Below are 16591 nucleotides of genomic sequence, written 5' to 3'. Positions count from 1 at the left end.
AATAAATAAATAAAATTTTAAAAATAAATAAATAAAAAATTTAAAATAAAAAAAAATTTAAAAATGGTATTGGTGAACCTAGTGGCAGGGCAGGAATAAAGACACAGATGTAGAGAATGGACTTGAGGACACAGGGAGGGGGAGGGGTAAGCTGGGACGAAGTGAGAGAGTGGCATGGACATATATACACTACCAAATGTAAAATAGATAGCTAGTGGGAAGCAGCTGCATAGCACAGGGAGATCAGCTCGGTGCTTTGTGACCACCTAGAGGGGTGGGATAGGGAGGGTGGAAGGGAGGCTCAAGAGGGAAGAGATATGGGGATATATGTATGCATATAGCTGATTCACTTTGTTGTACAGTGGAAACTAACACAACATTGTAAAGCAATTATACTCCAATAAAGGTGTAAAAAATAAAAAGGTAGGGATCTAGAAGAGAAAAAAAGGCATGTAAACAAGCATAAACAGAATATGATACAGTATAACTTACAAGTGCATTTAAAAAACAAATAAGCAAACAAAATAGTATAAAGTACAAAAGAACCAAAGAGGAGGTAACATTTGAGTTGAGTCTTCAAAGATGGGAAGGGATTTTCCAGGTCATTCCGAAAATTAACTGGGGAAGAACAGGTGTTTAGTTTCTAGCAAGACAGAGAAAAGGGAGCTGGGGGAAGGACAGGTCATTTAGCTCTTCAGAAGTGAAATGCATGGAGACAGAGATGTAAGAAAATTCTAGAAAGGAAAGTATGAACTATATTATGCAGATCTTAAAAACCATGTTAAGGATTCAGAGCTATCCTTATGGCAACAAGAAGTCATTCAAGTACTTTAAGTGAGAGACTATCACAGTTTACATGGATGGGATGCTATGTAAACAGGGTGGGAATGGCTTGTAGGGGAACAAGGCAAGAGACCAGAAGACCAGAAAGGAGTCTAACGAAACAGTTCAGAAGCCAAATGAACAAAAGATCAAAAAGGAGGGAGAATAATTTAAACACAGGAGATGTGACTGAAATATACAGTGACTGTTCTGATGTGGAAGTGAAAGAGGAGAAAGAATAGAGGATAATTTCTAGGTTTCTGGCCTAAGGGACCAGATAGCTCACGATGGCATTAATACAAAGAATTTCATAGGGTGTCCCCTGAGCTCCTCAAACTCGGTACGCAGAGAAGATGATGAGTTCAGTTTCACACAGGTTAAGGGTGAGGTACCTGAGGGAACATCAAGGTAGGTATGTCCAACAGGCAATCTGAAATGTGAGTGTGGAGCACAGAGCCATACATCACAGCTATAAATATCAATGTCAGAACATGCATGGGAGGAAAAACTGTGAGTGACATTGCATTACTCGAGGAGTGTATTCAGGAGAGAAAAGGACCAGAGCCCTTGGGAATAGTCCAGAGGCAAGAAAAAGAGCAAAAGTATAAACTTTACTCCTTTTACCATGTGCAACAGCAACTCTGCTGGATGATTTATGCAAGTTCAGTCCTTTCCCCACATTATTTCAACTAAAATCACTTTTGGGGGATTCCTTCTTTGACCTCTTTTCTTATACACACTGTATTTTCTTTGGGGCTCTTACCTGTACCACTAGAGCCCTTCTCAGACACACAAATTTGGAAAGGGAGAATCTCCTTTTCTATGCGAACTTTCATCTCTCTCTCTAAGACTCAAAGAGACTTGTCATTTTCCTACATATTGGGAACTCAGTGGATTGAGAACTCAGTTGGCCAATCAAATAATATAAATGCCCACTACCATTTCTTAAAACACGTTTGAATGCTGATTTGACACTAACTCTTATCTCATCCTACCAGAAACCAACAAAAAAACCCTCCCTAAACTTCTACATTCTAACTCTACTACTTCCAGGAACTGAAAGACTAAATCCAGGGCAGCGAGTCCACTGGAAATGGAAAGCAGCAGGGAAATGATCATGGTGCTGCCTTGGGCTTTTGAGGACGGGATAAAATATTATGCATGTAATACATATATCTAGGTAATTTTAGTTATGTTGTCAAAGTCCCTAATAACATCAGGTATTGTAAGTAACAGCAAATGTACTACATAAAAGGACAAAATTTTCCCACAATGCTCTATACTTAGCCAACAAGGCTTTCAATCCACTTCAATTCAAGAAGACCTTAAGAGAACTTGTTGGTACTAGACTGGATTGAGATTCTAACATTACCATCATTTGCATGCCCTTCTTGCTGATGAGCTCTCTCTAGCAAAAAAATGAATCAGAACAGTAAAGCGATTTAATAATTCTTTTTCTTGGGAGGCTATTTCAAATTCAAGAGGCCTTTGATGGATCTAATTCCTATGAACTGTACAACATTCAGCTTAAAACTCGATTTATTTTATCAACATCTCTAACATAAATGATGGGGCTTATCTTCTCATTACAGAGTTAAGTTCTCAAGTTTTGAGAACTTGAATATTTATAAAAAATATACTCTGAAGCCAGGAATTTTTCAGTCCTATCTTTTACAACAACAGTAACAACTGCAATTAATTTTGCACTAGCGGCCTCTCAGTGCCAAACCCTGTGCTGAGGAACTTTAATAAAGCTCAAAGAATCACTCTTCCAAGGTCATATAAATATGGAGAATCAGTTAAAAAAAAAAAAGAATTAGAAGACTCAAATCCACATCTGCCTGACATCTTATCCAAAATAATTAGTGCCAATATGTATTGTATATTAAACATCATGATAAACACTTTTCATTTGTCATCTCATTTATTTTTTTACAAAAACCAGTAAGACTGCCACAACTAATAACGTCTGTTTTACAGATGAGAAAATCAGGGTTTATAAAAATTGAAATGTCAAATCATACAGCTAGTAAGTAGAATTCACTAAGGTTTAAACCCTCTCTGAAGTCACACTTCTTTCCTTCTTTAAGGTGATCCTAAAAGTTAAATGAGATCTGTTTTACTTGTAGGCAATTAATAGATAAGACAGATAATTTTTAAATATTTTCATGGTAACTAATTATTTGTATTTGCAAGCCTGCTGAGGAAAAAAAAAGAGAAACGTATTATGTAGGGGGGAGTTGGACTAGATGACTTCTGAAGGCCTTTTCAACTCTAAGACTATGAGATTTGGTGTAACAAAGGGTTTGAGTGCCTAACTGAGACATTTTAAAAAATAAAATAAGAAACCTTCAAAATTCAAAAACTTCCCAGTGTCTCTTCATAAAGATTGTTTAAGAATAGTCCAAACAACCTAAACGTCCATTGACAGATGAATGGATAAAGAAGATATGGTACATATATACAATGCAACGCTACTCAGTCATAAAAAAGAATGAAATAATGCTGTCTGCAGAAATACAGATGAAACTAGAGATTATCATACTAAGGGAAGTAAGTCAGAAAGAGAAAGACAAATACCATATGATATCACTTATATGTGGAATCTAAAATGTGGCATAAATGAACCTATCTACAATATAGAAACAGACTCACAGACATGGAGAACAGACTTGTGGTTGACAAGCGGGAGGGGAGAGGGATGGACTGGGAGTTTGGGGTTAGTAGATGCAAACTATTACATATAGAATGGATAAACAACAAGATCTTACTGTATAGCACAGGGAACTATATCTAATCTTCTGGGATAAACCATAATGGAAAAGAATATAAAAAAAGAATGATTACAGCATATAACTGAGTCACTTTGCTGTACAGCAGAAATTAACACAACACTGTAAATCAACTATACTTCAATTAAAAAAAAAAGAGTAGTCCAATTTAAAACTTTGTAAGTATGTATGATGATGGATGTTAATTAGACTTATCATGGTGATCATTTCACAATATATACAAATATCAAATTATTATGTTGTACACCTGAAACTAATAACATTATGTGTCAATTATACCTCAACAAAAAAAAAGAAGTCCAATATTACACCCCTTTCTATATTATGGTCCACCCTAGAGATAGATGTGATGTGTATTATCAAATGATTTTATTTTTACATTTACAGTGTAATCATCTTCTCAAAAAAAAGATTCTCTAGGATAAAATATACTGTAGCGTAAAGAAAATCTCATTAAGAAAACAATCTGTTTTAAATTAATATCACTACTATAGAATCATGTCTGCTAATAAAAAATAATAATCGAAAGGAGCAAGATTAGGCAAAGATTTTTTCTTTACTCTCCAATGGAACAGAATTTCACAGTTTAAGTAAACAGTACTAAAATAACTTCTCAAACTGCAGATGTAATTTCTTTTAACCAAACCAGAAAGGATTGAAGAACATTCTACTTTGATGTACATACACCATAGCTGTAATTCAGTAAGTTCTATAGCAGCATCTAGACTGGCTCAAGTATACCTCTACACTCCCTTCCTGAGCCGCCAGTGAATTCCACTCTACGTCCAACTGGAACACAGAATAAGTAAGACAATTCCCATGACTGCCAGCTTTGAGACAGAAAGATTTTGACTTACAAATACAGAACTTCCATTTGAACCGATTACCAACAAATCGATTACCAATACCTATATAATATCATGGATCTGTATGTCAGAGTGTCTTAAAGAAGACATATTCCTGGGATTCAAAAGCACAAAAACGTATGAAGTTAATTCAAGCTCCAGATGTCCTGAACAAGCTCTATTTCTTTACCTATTGCTCAGAGACTAAATAATAGCTTCTCCTTAAAACTTTCCAACTTTCTTTTGAAGGACACCAAACCCAAAATAGCTTTGACACATTACTCCACAGTTTATCCTTCTTTTTCAATCTTTCACACTCTCAAAATGTTATTCTGACCCATGTTTACTTACACCATTTAATGTGGACCAAACCTCTGACTCATTAGCACAGATGTCACATTGCCACCTGACACACACTGCCGCTGACTTCCTGCAGCTCAGGTAGAGGGGTGCAAAGTAATTGCTACTTAGAAGTCAGATGAAAAGAAATTTCCTTTGACTTTTAGAAAGAAAGAGTGAAGGGAGCCTTCTCCTGCCCAGCGGCTAGCGCTGTGTAAAAAAAAAAAAAAAAAAAAAAAAAAAAAAAGAGTGAAGGGAAGGAAGGGGGCTCAGGGAAGGAGAAAGCCAGCTGATCAGCATATACTTACATTGGTCAGGGGGGCGTGTGCAAACATAGAAAATCCTTCAAAGATATACTCATGATCATCATATTCGATAACAGTTGGCCTGTCAGTCTGAAAGCAAACAGAAACACAAAATATGAAAAAATGACATGATTTGCATGTGCAGAAACCCATCAGGACACACAAAGCAACAAATAGGTGAAATGTATGGACTTCTATTAACGTTTTCCCAAACACCAGGGAGAAACTTTACACAGAGGATTAATTCTAGCTAGAATTCTCCTGCTTGGTGGAACTCTCTAGCTTCAGTAATATTTATATACTAGACAATCAAGAATGTTTATTATGGGTGCCATAAAGAAAAAAAAGGCTAGCTACATGGCTTCATTTTCTAGGAACTTGTTTTATTTAATCCCACAATACTACCAGTCCTGTTCTTACTAAGCTATATTTCTGAACTAACAGAAGCTCTAACAAGAACAACATAATGGCACAGTTGAATCAAAGCAAGTGGAGAAGACTCAGCATCACAACAGTCAAAACTAGCAACAGCCTGGAAGGCTCTGAAAAGACTCAAGGTGCCGGAGGCTCATCCCCTCACAGCTCCATTCCCAGGCCCTCCAAGAAGAAGCCAACCCATTAAACACTGTAACAAATCAATTCCTGCATAATGTCAAAGATCTTAATTACCTACAAATTGAATCTAATTAAAATATACAAATGTTGACCTAAGCATAAGAGATTCTTTTCTTCATGCCATTCTTATAGCCCACCATTTTTAATCCTAAATGCTAAACATGGAACAAATTATCAAGATTGGAAACCTAAAAGACATGTTTTTTTACATAGGTATTGAACATTATTCTTCTAAACATTTATACACACACACACACACACACACACACACACACACACACACACGAAGAACTTGGGGGGGGGAAATAAAGAATATCCAAATGCGTATTATTTGTTTTTCCAATATTACTGTTACTTCCCATTTGAATAACTCAACAAAGCTGGTCTAAATTAAATATTATGAAAGAACTTCTAGTGAAATGATAATGGTACAGCCACTTGGGAAAACAGTTTGGTAGTTCCTCCAAATATTAAACATATAGTTACCATACAACCCAGCAACTCTAGTCCTACATTTATACTCAAGGGAAAGGAAAACATACATCCACACAAAAACTTGTACACAAACATTCACAGCAGCATTATTATAATAGCCCCAAAGTGGATACCACAAAAATGTTCATCAACTGATGAATGGATAAATAAAATACAGTATGTCCATACAGCGGAATATTACTTGGCCGTAAAAAGGAATGAAGTTACATACTACAACATGGATTAATCTTGAAAACATTATGGTAAGTGGAAGAAGCCAAAAGATCACATATTCTATGATTCCATTCATATGAAATATCTAGAATAGGCAAATGATAAAGACAGAGAGTACCTTAGTAGTTTCTGAAGGCTGTGGGGTGGGAAAGAATTGACTGCTAGTAAGTACAGGGTTTCTTTGGGAGATGATGAAAATGTTCTAAAATTAGACTGACGTGATGGTTTCACAATTCTGTGAAAAGACTAAATATCATGAAATATATACTTTAAATGGGTGAGTTTTATGGTATATTAATTATATGTCAATAAAGTTGTTAAAATATTAATAATCTAATTTTGAAACTGAAATCTCTTAATTAAAAAAGTAACCAGAATTAATTAATTTTGTACTGTGAAAAGGCAGTACGGCACAGTGGAATGGCATACAGCCATGCACCATGAAGTCAGTCTGCCCAGGCTCAAGTCCTCACTGTGCCACTTATTGCCTGAATAATCTAGAGCAAGCTGCTTAACCTTATCTGTAAAACATGGACGACTGCCTCACCTGCATAGTGGGGATAATAATACCTATTTCATCGATTTTTTTGTGTGAAATAACTTAATACATGTCAAATACTTAGAATGGTGCCTAGTACCATAGTCAACAAACATTAGGTATTATTATCACTGTCATATATGCAATACTATGGTCATAATATATAGATAACGCATAAGCTATTAGCTGATTTTTAAGAGATGCACAAGCGTTCTCTGCATTCTTCCAACTCCATAGCTCCAACGAACAAGCTCTCCATAATTCACTGGCTATTATGTGGTACCGACAATATAAATGAAAAAAGATACAGAAAGTAGTATAATGAAAGGAAGCCAAAAATAAGTCATTATGATAAAGGTCAATTTTATTGGCATAAAAATAAAATGTTTTTAAAAGAAAGAACATTTAAGAACTGAATCCATATTTAACCAATTCACATTTTAACCTATGTACACACATAGAACATATTTACTACATTTTTAAACAAATGAAACCTGATTTTGTTAGGAACTCACTAAAAAGTTTGTAGGAGGTGAGACTGTAATTCGATAGTGGAAAAGTCTGCCAGCATTGTTGGTCATAGGACGACAGGGCTTGATGGCCTGAGGGGAAAAATAAAAATGAGTTTAAGAGTAAAGTAGCAAAATACTGTTATTTAAAAATAGACTGTATTTTCTAGATTCGCATCTGACAAAAGAGGTGGTATGTGTGTTCCTTCACAAACTGGAAGGGAAGGACAGTATTCACTTTACCATTACTAGATAGATAAAAATGGGCTGCTGGTCATGCATTCAACCCACCAACTCACGTACAATACAACATATAGATCTCTCTAGATCTGAATTTCCATGACTATCTTCCTTTCATTTAAAATAACATAATAATTGACCTTTGGCTAACCTCTCAATAAACTAAAAAAACAACAAAAAAAAAACCCCAGAAAGCAAGAAAAATAATCTCAGAAGTAACAGCAGTAGGTTATAATAGGAAGGGGAAACAAGTGAAAGGGTTAAATATGCTGAATAAAAATAGAGAGAACCAGAAATGCAGCAAGCACAGAGGTGGTGGACAGAATATGCACAGAGCTTAAGACGGGAAAAGGAAAACAGCGAGCAACAGAAGCATCAGTGGAATCACTGGGTACATTGTGACAGACACAACGATGGGTGACCCAGACCATCTTTCAAGGAAGGACTTGCTGCCTACTGTGAACAGCATGGACAGCAGTCTCCAGTTGTCGGCTCCTTCAGGATCTGTGTCAACTGCAGAGGCCCCTCACCTGATGTCTGGCGTGTAGTGAGCGAGGCAGAGGTACAAAAACCCAGCCCCCCAGCCCAACTTGAATGGGCAATACTCATTCCTTGGATCAGCACCAGGTTGACAGGGGCTTTGCTGGAGCTGACTCATAGTTAGACTAATCCGTCTATCCAATGCTGCTAATATCCTCTTCCTCTCACAGGTGAAGATCCCTAAGAAACATGCACCCCAAACTTCATCTTAGCATCTGCTTTTGGAGAATCCAACGTGTGACAGTTGGCACCAGAAGTGATCCAAGAAAGCAGGAGATGAGACAGGGTTTTGGAGCTGAATCACTTACCATCCAACTGGCAGAAAGGAACCCATCACGGTGGCTGGTGGAGCACACAGCCCCTGGCACCAGATAACACGCCAATTGAAACTTTCAAAGATGCTGAATTGGGAGACTGTACAAGTGGAAGCAGGTGCAATGCACCAGGTGTTTAAAACTATGAGAGACCGGTAGCTGTAGGGATAATGGGATGGATGGCTATTGCCGAGCACCACTGATGCTTTACCATGCTCTTCAAACTTTAGTGTGATCTCAGATTGCTTGCTCCCCAGGCCCAGAAGTTTTAAGTCAGCAGCTGAGGCAGGCTGAGAATCTGCATTTCTAACAAGGCCCCAGGTGATGCTGATACTAGTTGGAGAGCTACACTTAAGAGAACCACTGCTCTACAGAAATGCAGCAGCAGAGAAGGAAAGGCAGCTAGAAGCCAGATGTGAAAGCCTGCTATTGCACACCAAGAGGCTCTTACCACCTGCAGTGAGAGATCAGAGAGCGCCAGGACCAAGCCCAGGGCTTACCTGTCCAAGTGGGTGGAACTTAAAGGCTAATTAACAGTCAACCAAGGCAGGTCTGTTATGCCAAGGTCAGGGGTATGAAAACCCGGGATGAGACATACAGGTTCTGACTCCTCAGACGCCTCTAACCCTTCTGCCTCTTCAGAGGTGGCCCATCCTTGTCTATTAAGAGCAAGCACTCACCCGTCTGAAGACAACGAAAGCCCCTGAAGGCAACATTGTCCTCACTCTCCCGACACCCGACCTCACAACAGACCTGTAATTAGGGTCATTTCACTGCATAACTGGTTTCACATTTTACAGCTGGGAAGGTGCTGAGAGGAGACATAACATCCCAAAGGAACTGTAAGAACCAGCTGGCACCAGCACGTGCCGGCAGCAGGAGTCCACACACGACCAGATGCTGGGAGTGCTCGATCAAAAGGAACAGAACATACAGCTAATTAGGGAAGAGTTTACTGACTTGGGAGCATTCGGGATTCAAGGATGTCAGGAGATGCTGAGAACTCCCTACTAAGACACCTCCTAAAAGCATGAAAAAGCGATGGCCCGTGCTGAGTAAAGTGAAAATACCAAAACTGCAGTGACCGACAGAGGAGGAAGAATTCAGAGATTCAAGGAAATGGGTACGTTGGGATGGATATAGTATCTATGACTGAAAAATATTATCAGATAATCATATTCCATGGGAAGGCCCAGAGGACACGCCATTGACCAAGGCCAAAAGGAATGTGCTCGTGAAGGGGCACCAGCGTCACTAGGACGATCGGTGGTGGCCTCCTCTGCAGGCCAGGGCTGATTGTAAGAGAGGCGGTTACAGCAGCAGGGATGACAGGACTCTGAAACAAGAGAGGCCACATCATGGGGCTCATTATAAGAAGTCAGGTCACACAATTATCATTATCGCCAGCAAGACGGAAGTGGCAGCCAAGGGGATGTAACCCACAAAGAGTCATGGAAGTGGTTTTCACAACACAGTGTCCTTAGGTACAAAAAAAATGGGTAGCTGATAAGAGTACTACCTCAGTTTGTACCAACGGAAGTAATCAAGACTGGATAACCAAGAGGCTGAAGGTAGGCTGCTCCAGTAAACACTCATGATCCCTTGCCCGGCTCCAGGCCTGACAAGTTACTGGACTGAAATCCACTGCCTGAAGAGGTGGCCAGAAGGCAGGAGGACGGGCCCTGCAACATTATCACCAGCAAAAATGGTCACGGTGGCCCTGTCCTTCCCCCAAGGGGCCTACGGCCATTTTGCTCAGATAACTGTACACCGGGGAAGGAAGAAGCCAGACAGTTCAAGGAGTGTTAGACCCAGCAACAGAATCAACTGATACTCAGAGACTGGACGTATCATTCTGGTATCCCTGTCAGAGTGGGGGAGATGAGGCCAAGGTAGTAAACAAAATCTTGGTCAAGGTCTGGGTTACAGTAGGTCCACTGAGTCCACAGATCCACCCAGTGGTCATTTCCCTGGTTCCCAAGTGTACCACTGGAATTGACAAAATTGGCAGACGGCGCCACCTCACACTGTGTCCTTGATCTGTGGAGTAAGAGCCGTCGTGATGGGAAAGGTCAAGCAGAAGCCACCCAACCCGGACCTCAAAAACAGTATGACTCTGGGGGAATGGTGGAGATTGGTGCCACCCTTAAGGATCCAAATGACACAGGGATGACTGCCCCTATCACATCTCTGTTTAATTCACCAGTCTGGGCCCTAAAGAAACCAAATGGATCCTGGCGGATGACTATATACCACCACAAGCTCAACCAAGTAGCTCTAATTGCACCTGCTGTGCCAGGTGTTGTAGCGTAGTTACAGCAGATTAATCTGACCTCAGGTACAAAGTATGTGGCAACTGATCTGCTGAATGTATCCTTTTCTATCCCAATCAGGATGAGGACCAGTTCCGATCAGAACCGGTTCACATTCACGTGGAACAGACAACATTTATGGGTTTGCCACCGGGTTCACTCTCCCACTCACTGTCATAATACAGTCCAAGGTGCCCCTGACCTTCTGGAATACTGTAGAATGTTATATTGCTCCACCACATCTGTGACATTATTACGTTGAGGAAACTAAGAGCCCTAGTAAAATGGATATGCTCCGAAGGGTGAGAGAGAAACCCTGCGAAGATTCAGGGTCTACCCCAGCCGTACCATTTTAGGGGAGCATTCTGGGGAGTTCCAAGACATCCATCCAAAGTAAAAGATAAAATTATTGCCTCGTGCACCTCCTATGATGAAGAAGGAAGCAGTACACTAGGTGGGCCTCCCCGGGCTCAGGAGGCAGTGCAGTCCTCAGCTAGGAATATTACTGCAGCCCATATATATATATATATATATATATATATATAAAAGCCTATAAAAAGGCTGCCAGCTGTAAGCATGACTCAAGTGAGAAAGGCCTCAGCAGTTCCAAACTGCAGTGCAAGCAGCCCTGCTGCAGGGGCCATACAATTCGGCAAATCCCACACTGTTGGTGGGAAAAGATGCCGAGAAGAGTTTGTGGCCACACTGGGAGAATCACAATGCTGGTCTCTGGGGTTCTGGAGCCAAGCCATGCCATCTATAGTGAAGAATTATATGCCTTTGAAAAGCAATTCCTGGTGTGCTGCTGGGCCCTGGTAGATCTGGAAGGCATGGCCAAGGGACAGCAAACAGACATGTGGCTGGAACTGCCCATCGTAAGCTGGGTTCTGCCAGTCCCACCCCAGCATAACTTTGGGTGGGACCAGCAACAACCCATGGTAAGGTGGAGGGGGCGTACATCCAGAACCAAGCACACACAGGAGCAGAGGGCACGAACAAGCCCACCACCGTTGCATCAGCTCCCCTCCGTCAGCTGATGACTAAGGACAGGAGGATGAAAGCATAAGGAAAAGCCCAAGCTTGGTTTGCAAACAGGTCAGTCAGAAAGGGGGTGCAAGCCGAAAACGGACCGTGCTGCAGCCTCATTCAGGGATGGCTCTGAGAGACAGCGATGAGGGAGATTCTTCCCAGTGGGCGGAGTTTCAGGTGGTGTACCTGGTCATCCACTCTGTGTGGAAAGAGAAGTAGCCTGAGGCTAGAATATAGATGGACTCATGGCAGAAGCAAGTGGCCATGCCAGCTGTCAGAGGCCTAGAAGGAAAAAGATGGGAAGATCAGGGATAAGAAGGTCTTGGGGGAGAGACTTGTAGGTAAACAAACAGGAGGAGAGAACGATGATCTCTCCATCACATGTGGATGTTCATCACATGTGGATGTTCCCACTGTGGAAGAGGTTCTAAACCATCTAGCTGACAAAACGGCACAGTTAGATGATGCCGGCCAGCCTCGGTCATTAGCCACCTAGGGTAGACAGGGTGGCCACATGAACAAAGTGGCCACAGTAGCGGAGACGGAGGCTTCACACGAGCCCCACAGCATGGACCTCACTTCCCCAGGCTAAGCTGGCTAAGCTGACTGCCACTGCCGAACGTCCAGCCAGCCACCTCCAATGACCAACGCTAGGCCCCCAATATGGCAACATTCCTGGAGGAGACCAACCTACCACTTGGTGGAATGCTGACTACATAAGTCCCGTCCATTGTGAAAGGGCCACATGTACTCTGAGGATGGGTTTGCCTGCTCAGAATTCCTCAGCCAGCACCACTGCCCACCTGAATCTCCCTTCACGGAAGGGCCTGCTGCCCAGCTGTGGGAAAAGCAGTCAGCACACAGCCTGCCACTGTCGGCTCCTTCCAGGTCAGCCTCCACTACAGAGCCCCTCCCTCCGCCAAAGTCGTGCCCTTCCTAAGGCAGCTTGCTCGGGACGAGGGAGATGTAGGTATGACAGCCACTCCAGCCCCATGCAAGATAATTCCGACAAGCCCGGCTTTAAAGGCCCATCACAGGTGGACTTCCGCCTCTGCTAGGTCCCAAGCCCACCCTCTTCTTGCCTGGTCCCTGTGAAATGTCTTCACTGCAGCCCTGCCTGCAGAGACCCCAGCCTAAAGCACACGCATGGACACTCACAGAGAGCACATCTCGTCCCACAGGCCCTCGCTACACTGGCCAGCTGCCAGAGACAAACGAGGTCAAAGGGAGGCAAGTGGTTCAAAGTATCCGCCATCGGCTCCTAGCCCTTAGTCTGATTACTGTTATGGCCTCAAACAAGTTTTACATAGAAATGAAGGATTTACATAAACTATGTTTAAACATAATGTGCTGAATCATAAAGTGACAATCCTGGGATTAATGAGAATAGTTTGTAAAGATAAAAGATACTGGGGAAAAGACAAAGGAAAATAACTGAACAGGAGTAGGTGTATATAACTCTATGATGTAAAAGTATTCAACTCATCAGGCAGACACACTTGGCGCGCTCCTGACAGCCCAGGGACTGGGGTGTGACACAGGTAAAACAAGTCCGTGTGCCACTCCCAGTTGAGTGGGGACAACAGACAAAGACTAACAAACACAACAGTGTACACTCATGTCCCCAAGGAAAAAGGACATGTGCCTTACAGCACTTCAGTAAGATCACTTCTCCAGGGAGATTCACAACCATTTATAACAAAAACATGAAAAAAGATTACAATATGTACCGTCTTAGGATACTTAAAATAATAAAAAAGCAACTCAAATTCACTTTGCCTATTTTAAATAATGAACCTTCCAAAGTTCCCTTGATAACATTCCCACTCCACCTCTAAAACCCAAGTACGTTTCTTCTCCAATTATCAGTAACAGAGACTATCAGGGAATATGAGAAGACTATTTCCATGGTATTATTTCATTTACGGGGAAAAGAATAGCAACAGCATCTGTCTACTTCTGGCTTCTCAGCACTGACAAATATAATAACCTGAACCAGTTACCTCTTCTCCGGGATAAATGCTGTGCCTGATTCCCGTGCGTCTCGCTTTTGCGCTGCATTTGCAGAGTGGGCCATCATTCATCTGTCAGAAACAGAATGTAATTCGTTTTTACTGGGGGAAAATCCACTCCATGCACGATGATGCCTCGGAAACTGTGTGGGTTTTAATGTCATGAGTACCGAAGCTCTGAAGAGGCTGTCACGGTTAGAAGATTAAACGGATGTTCCCAAACCAATAAAGCTGCAAACTGTCTCTATTGTCTGATAAAGGGAAATGGTATGACAATGCTGGATTCCTGACTTATTTGTGCAGCCAAGCAGAAAATAACAATGTCAGAGCCCTGTTTGCCCCCATCTTCTCCTATCACTTTCCAGTATGTTCCCCCTATTTTTTATTTCAGGAAAAATGACTCTTTCACAAAAGAAAAGCCTATTTTATATTCTGAAGGAACACAAAGAATGCTCTGAAAGTGACCTGCAGATTAAATGTTTTCAAAGACAGACCTAAAGGTATCTGAAGCAGAGGGAAGAAAATGCCTACCTGAACCAGAAAAACTTTCAACACTATTCAGGTGAGTCTGTATATGTTTGTTCACCTGAATTCATTTTACTGCCATGAATTCCACCCACATGATTCAGTAAGTGAATAATCCTGAATGCCTCTTGGGTAGAAAGGGGAGAAGGAGGGTGATACATAGCTAAGGGTCCACACAGTCAAGGAATACTTATTCTAATTTTAGTGTATGCACTGCTGAAGCAAGCACTAGGAATACTTATACCACATGGGAGAAATAACACACATATGAAATGCTTAGTAATTTTAAAGAAAAAGGAAAAATGTCCAGGCTTCAAGAAACCAAAATGTGAAGGACGGGAAAAGACGGTGGCTATTCTACACGAGGCACCAGCATGAGAGAAAAGAGAGAAGGAAGAAATCCTACGTTATGCTCCAGGGACATGAGATTGAGACCCATCTAAATGGAATGGACCATATGTGTGAGTGAGAAAACCAAAAACACAGAATTGAGGTCAAAATCTTAAAGGGCCTTAAAAACCAATTTCATGAGTTTATTCAATATAAATGGTTAATATGGCATCAAAAAGGACATGAGAGCATCAGTTTAGAGTATGGGGAAGTGGAGTTCCATTTCTCACTTTCTTTGTATTAATTAAAATGTATAATTTATAAATATGACACATATTACGGGACAAATATATTCTATATACACACACATATTTCTTTCGATATCCATGGATTTGTAACTCGTGCCCAATGAAAATATCTCATTAAACTTTGAAAAGAAATTTAAAGTAAAAATCTGTAACTTTCTTTATCCTTTTGGGAAATCTAAAGCTCCAGGTGGTACAGCAGAGGAATAATGGCTACCTAAAACAAACAAACAAAAAAATCCATTAAGATATTATCCAAAGTAAAAGCTGGCAAACAGAGATGTGATGAAATTCCCTCAAAAGTCACAACACATTCGTAATGCTGGGCACAACCTGTTGTGATGAAAAACCACTTAGTGCTCACTTAAGGAGAAATGAGATAGACATCATACATTCCTGCCTTTTATCAGGGTCTGGGCCCCAATGCAGATCAGCCCTTTATAAGGCTCAACTGTACAGAGGATGCAAAACCACAGAGTAAACACAATGTTGAGACTGTACAGAAGGCCCTGGTAAATCTCTGACAGGAATAAGAACCCACAGAAACCAAGGAATAGGTTTCTTGATATGACCACAGGGTAAGGGGAGTGACTGATGGACACAGGAGTTCTCTTAGGGGACACAAAAATGCTCTAAAATTAGATTGTGATGATGGTTGCACATATTCCTGTGAATATACATAAAAACACTGAAATGTACATTTTAATTGTGTGAATTGTATGGTATGTGAATTATAACTCACTAAAGCTGTTTAAAGAGATCATATACATGATTAACATATCAAAGTAAGATTTCAAAATGCACTGACCATTTGCAAACATTTCTGCTCAATTCTCAGAGAGCAGTCCTCAGAGAAAGTACACTTCTGTCAGGCATTCTAACTATATTAATTGTATCAAGAAAAAAAAATTTAGATAGCTGTCATCTAATAAGTACCAGGAGAAGAGCATTCAAAATAATACAGAATGGTATGAATTTATTTATAAAACATAAATTTTAAATTATCTTTTTATAGAGATGTTTTATTATGCTTGATAACTTCATATGCATTAAAGATACTATTTTTGTATGTACTGTGTATTTGTAAAATACAAATCTTTTATAGATACTATTAACATTTTGTATTATGCATTAGTTCATAATAAAATGGTAAGCAAAAACAAAAACGATTATGTCCAGCCATGATGTAATTAGCTCAAACATGCTTATTAACAAGGAAGAGAAGTTATAAGACATTGTGACTACTACCAACTAGGAAATATGGAGTCTTACAGGACTTGGGACACTGTTTACTGTACGGCTGCAAAGTAACTTCCAGATGAACTGCCTTTTTTTTTTTTTTTTTTTTTTTTTTGGGGTACGCGGGCCTCTCACTGTTGTGGCCTCTCCGGTTGAGGAGCACAGGCTCCGGATGCATAGGCTCAGCGGCCATGGCTCACGGGTCCAGCCGTTCCGTGGCATGTGGGATCTTCCCGGACCTGGGCACGAACCCGTGTTCCCTGCATCGGCAG

The 16591-nt window shown here is 40.8% G+C and overlaps 1 protein-coding gene across 1 annotated transcript in view; it reads right to left on the bottom strand.

The window, feature by feature from the left end:
* The window catches only part of DROSHA (drosha ribonuclease III), an 88020-nt gene that overhangs the window by 47592 nt on the left and 23837 nt on the right, over positions 1–16591 (bottom strand). Inside the window, exons 10-12 of the mRNA XM_032626573.1 lie at positions 13912–13992; positions 7480–7566; positions 5107–5193 (exon numbers count right to left, since the gene is read on the bottom strand). Of these exons, the coding sequence (XP_032482464.1) occupies positions 5107–5193; positions 7480–7566; positions 13912–13992 (255 nt within the window). The remainder of the gene's footprint in view (positions 1–5106; positions 5194–7479; positions 7567–13911; positions 13993–16591) is intronic.

Source organism: Phocoena sinus, chromosome 3 (genome assembly GCF_008692025.1).
Source record: "Phocoena sinus isolate mPhoSin1 chromosome 3, mPhoSin1.pri, whole genome shotgun sequence".
Classification (NCBI taxonomy): Eukaryota; Metazoa; Chordata; class Mammalia; order Artiodactyla; family Phocoenidae; genus Phocoena; species Phocoena sinus.
The sequence above is the reverse complement of the archived record's forward strand: the minus strand, read 5'-3'. Positions and strand labels throughout refer to the sequence as shown.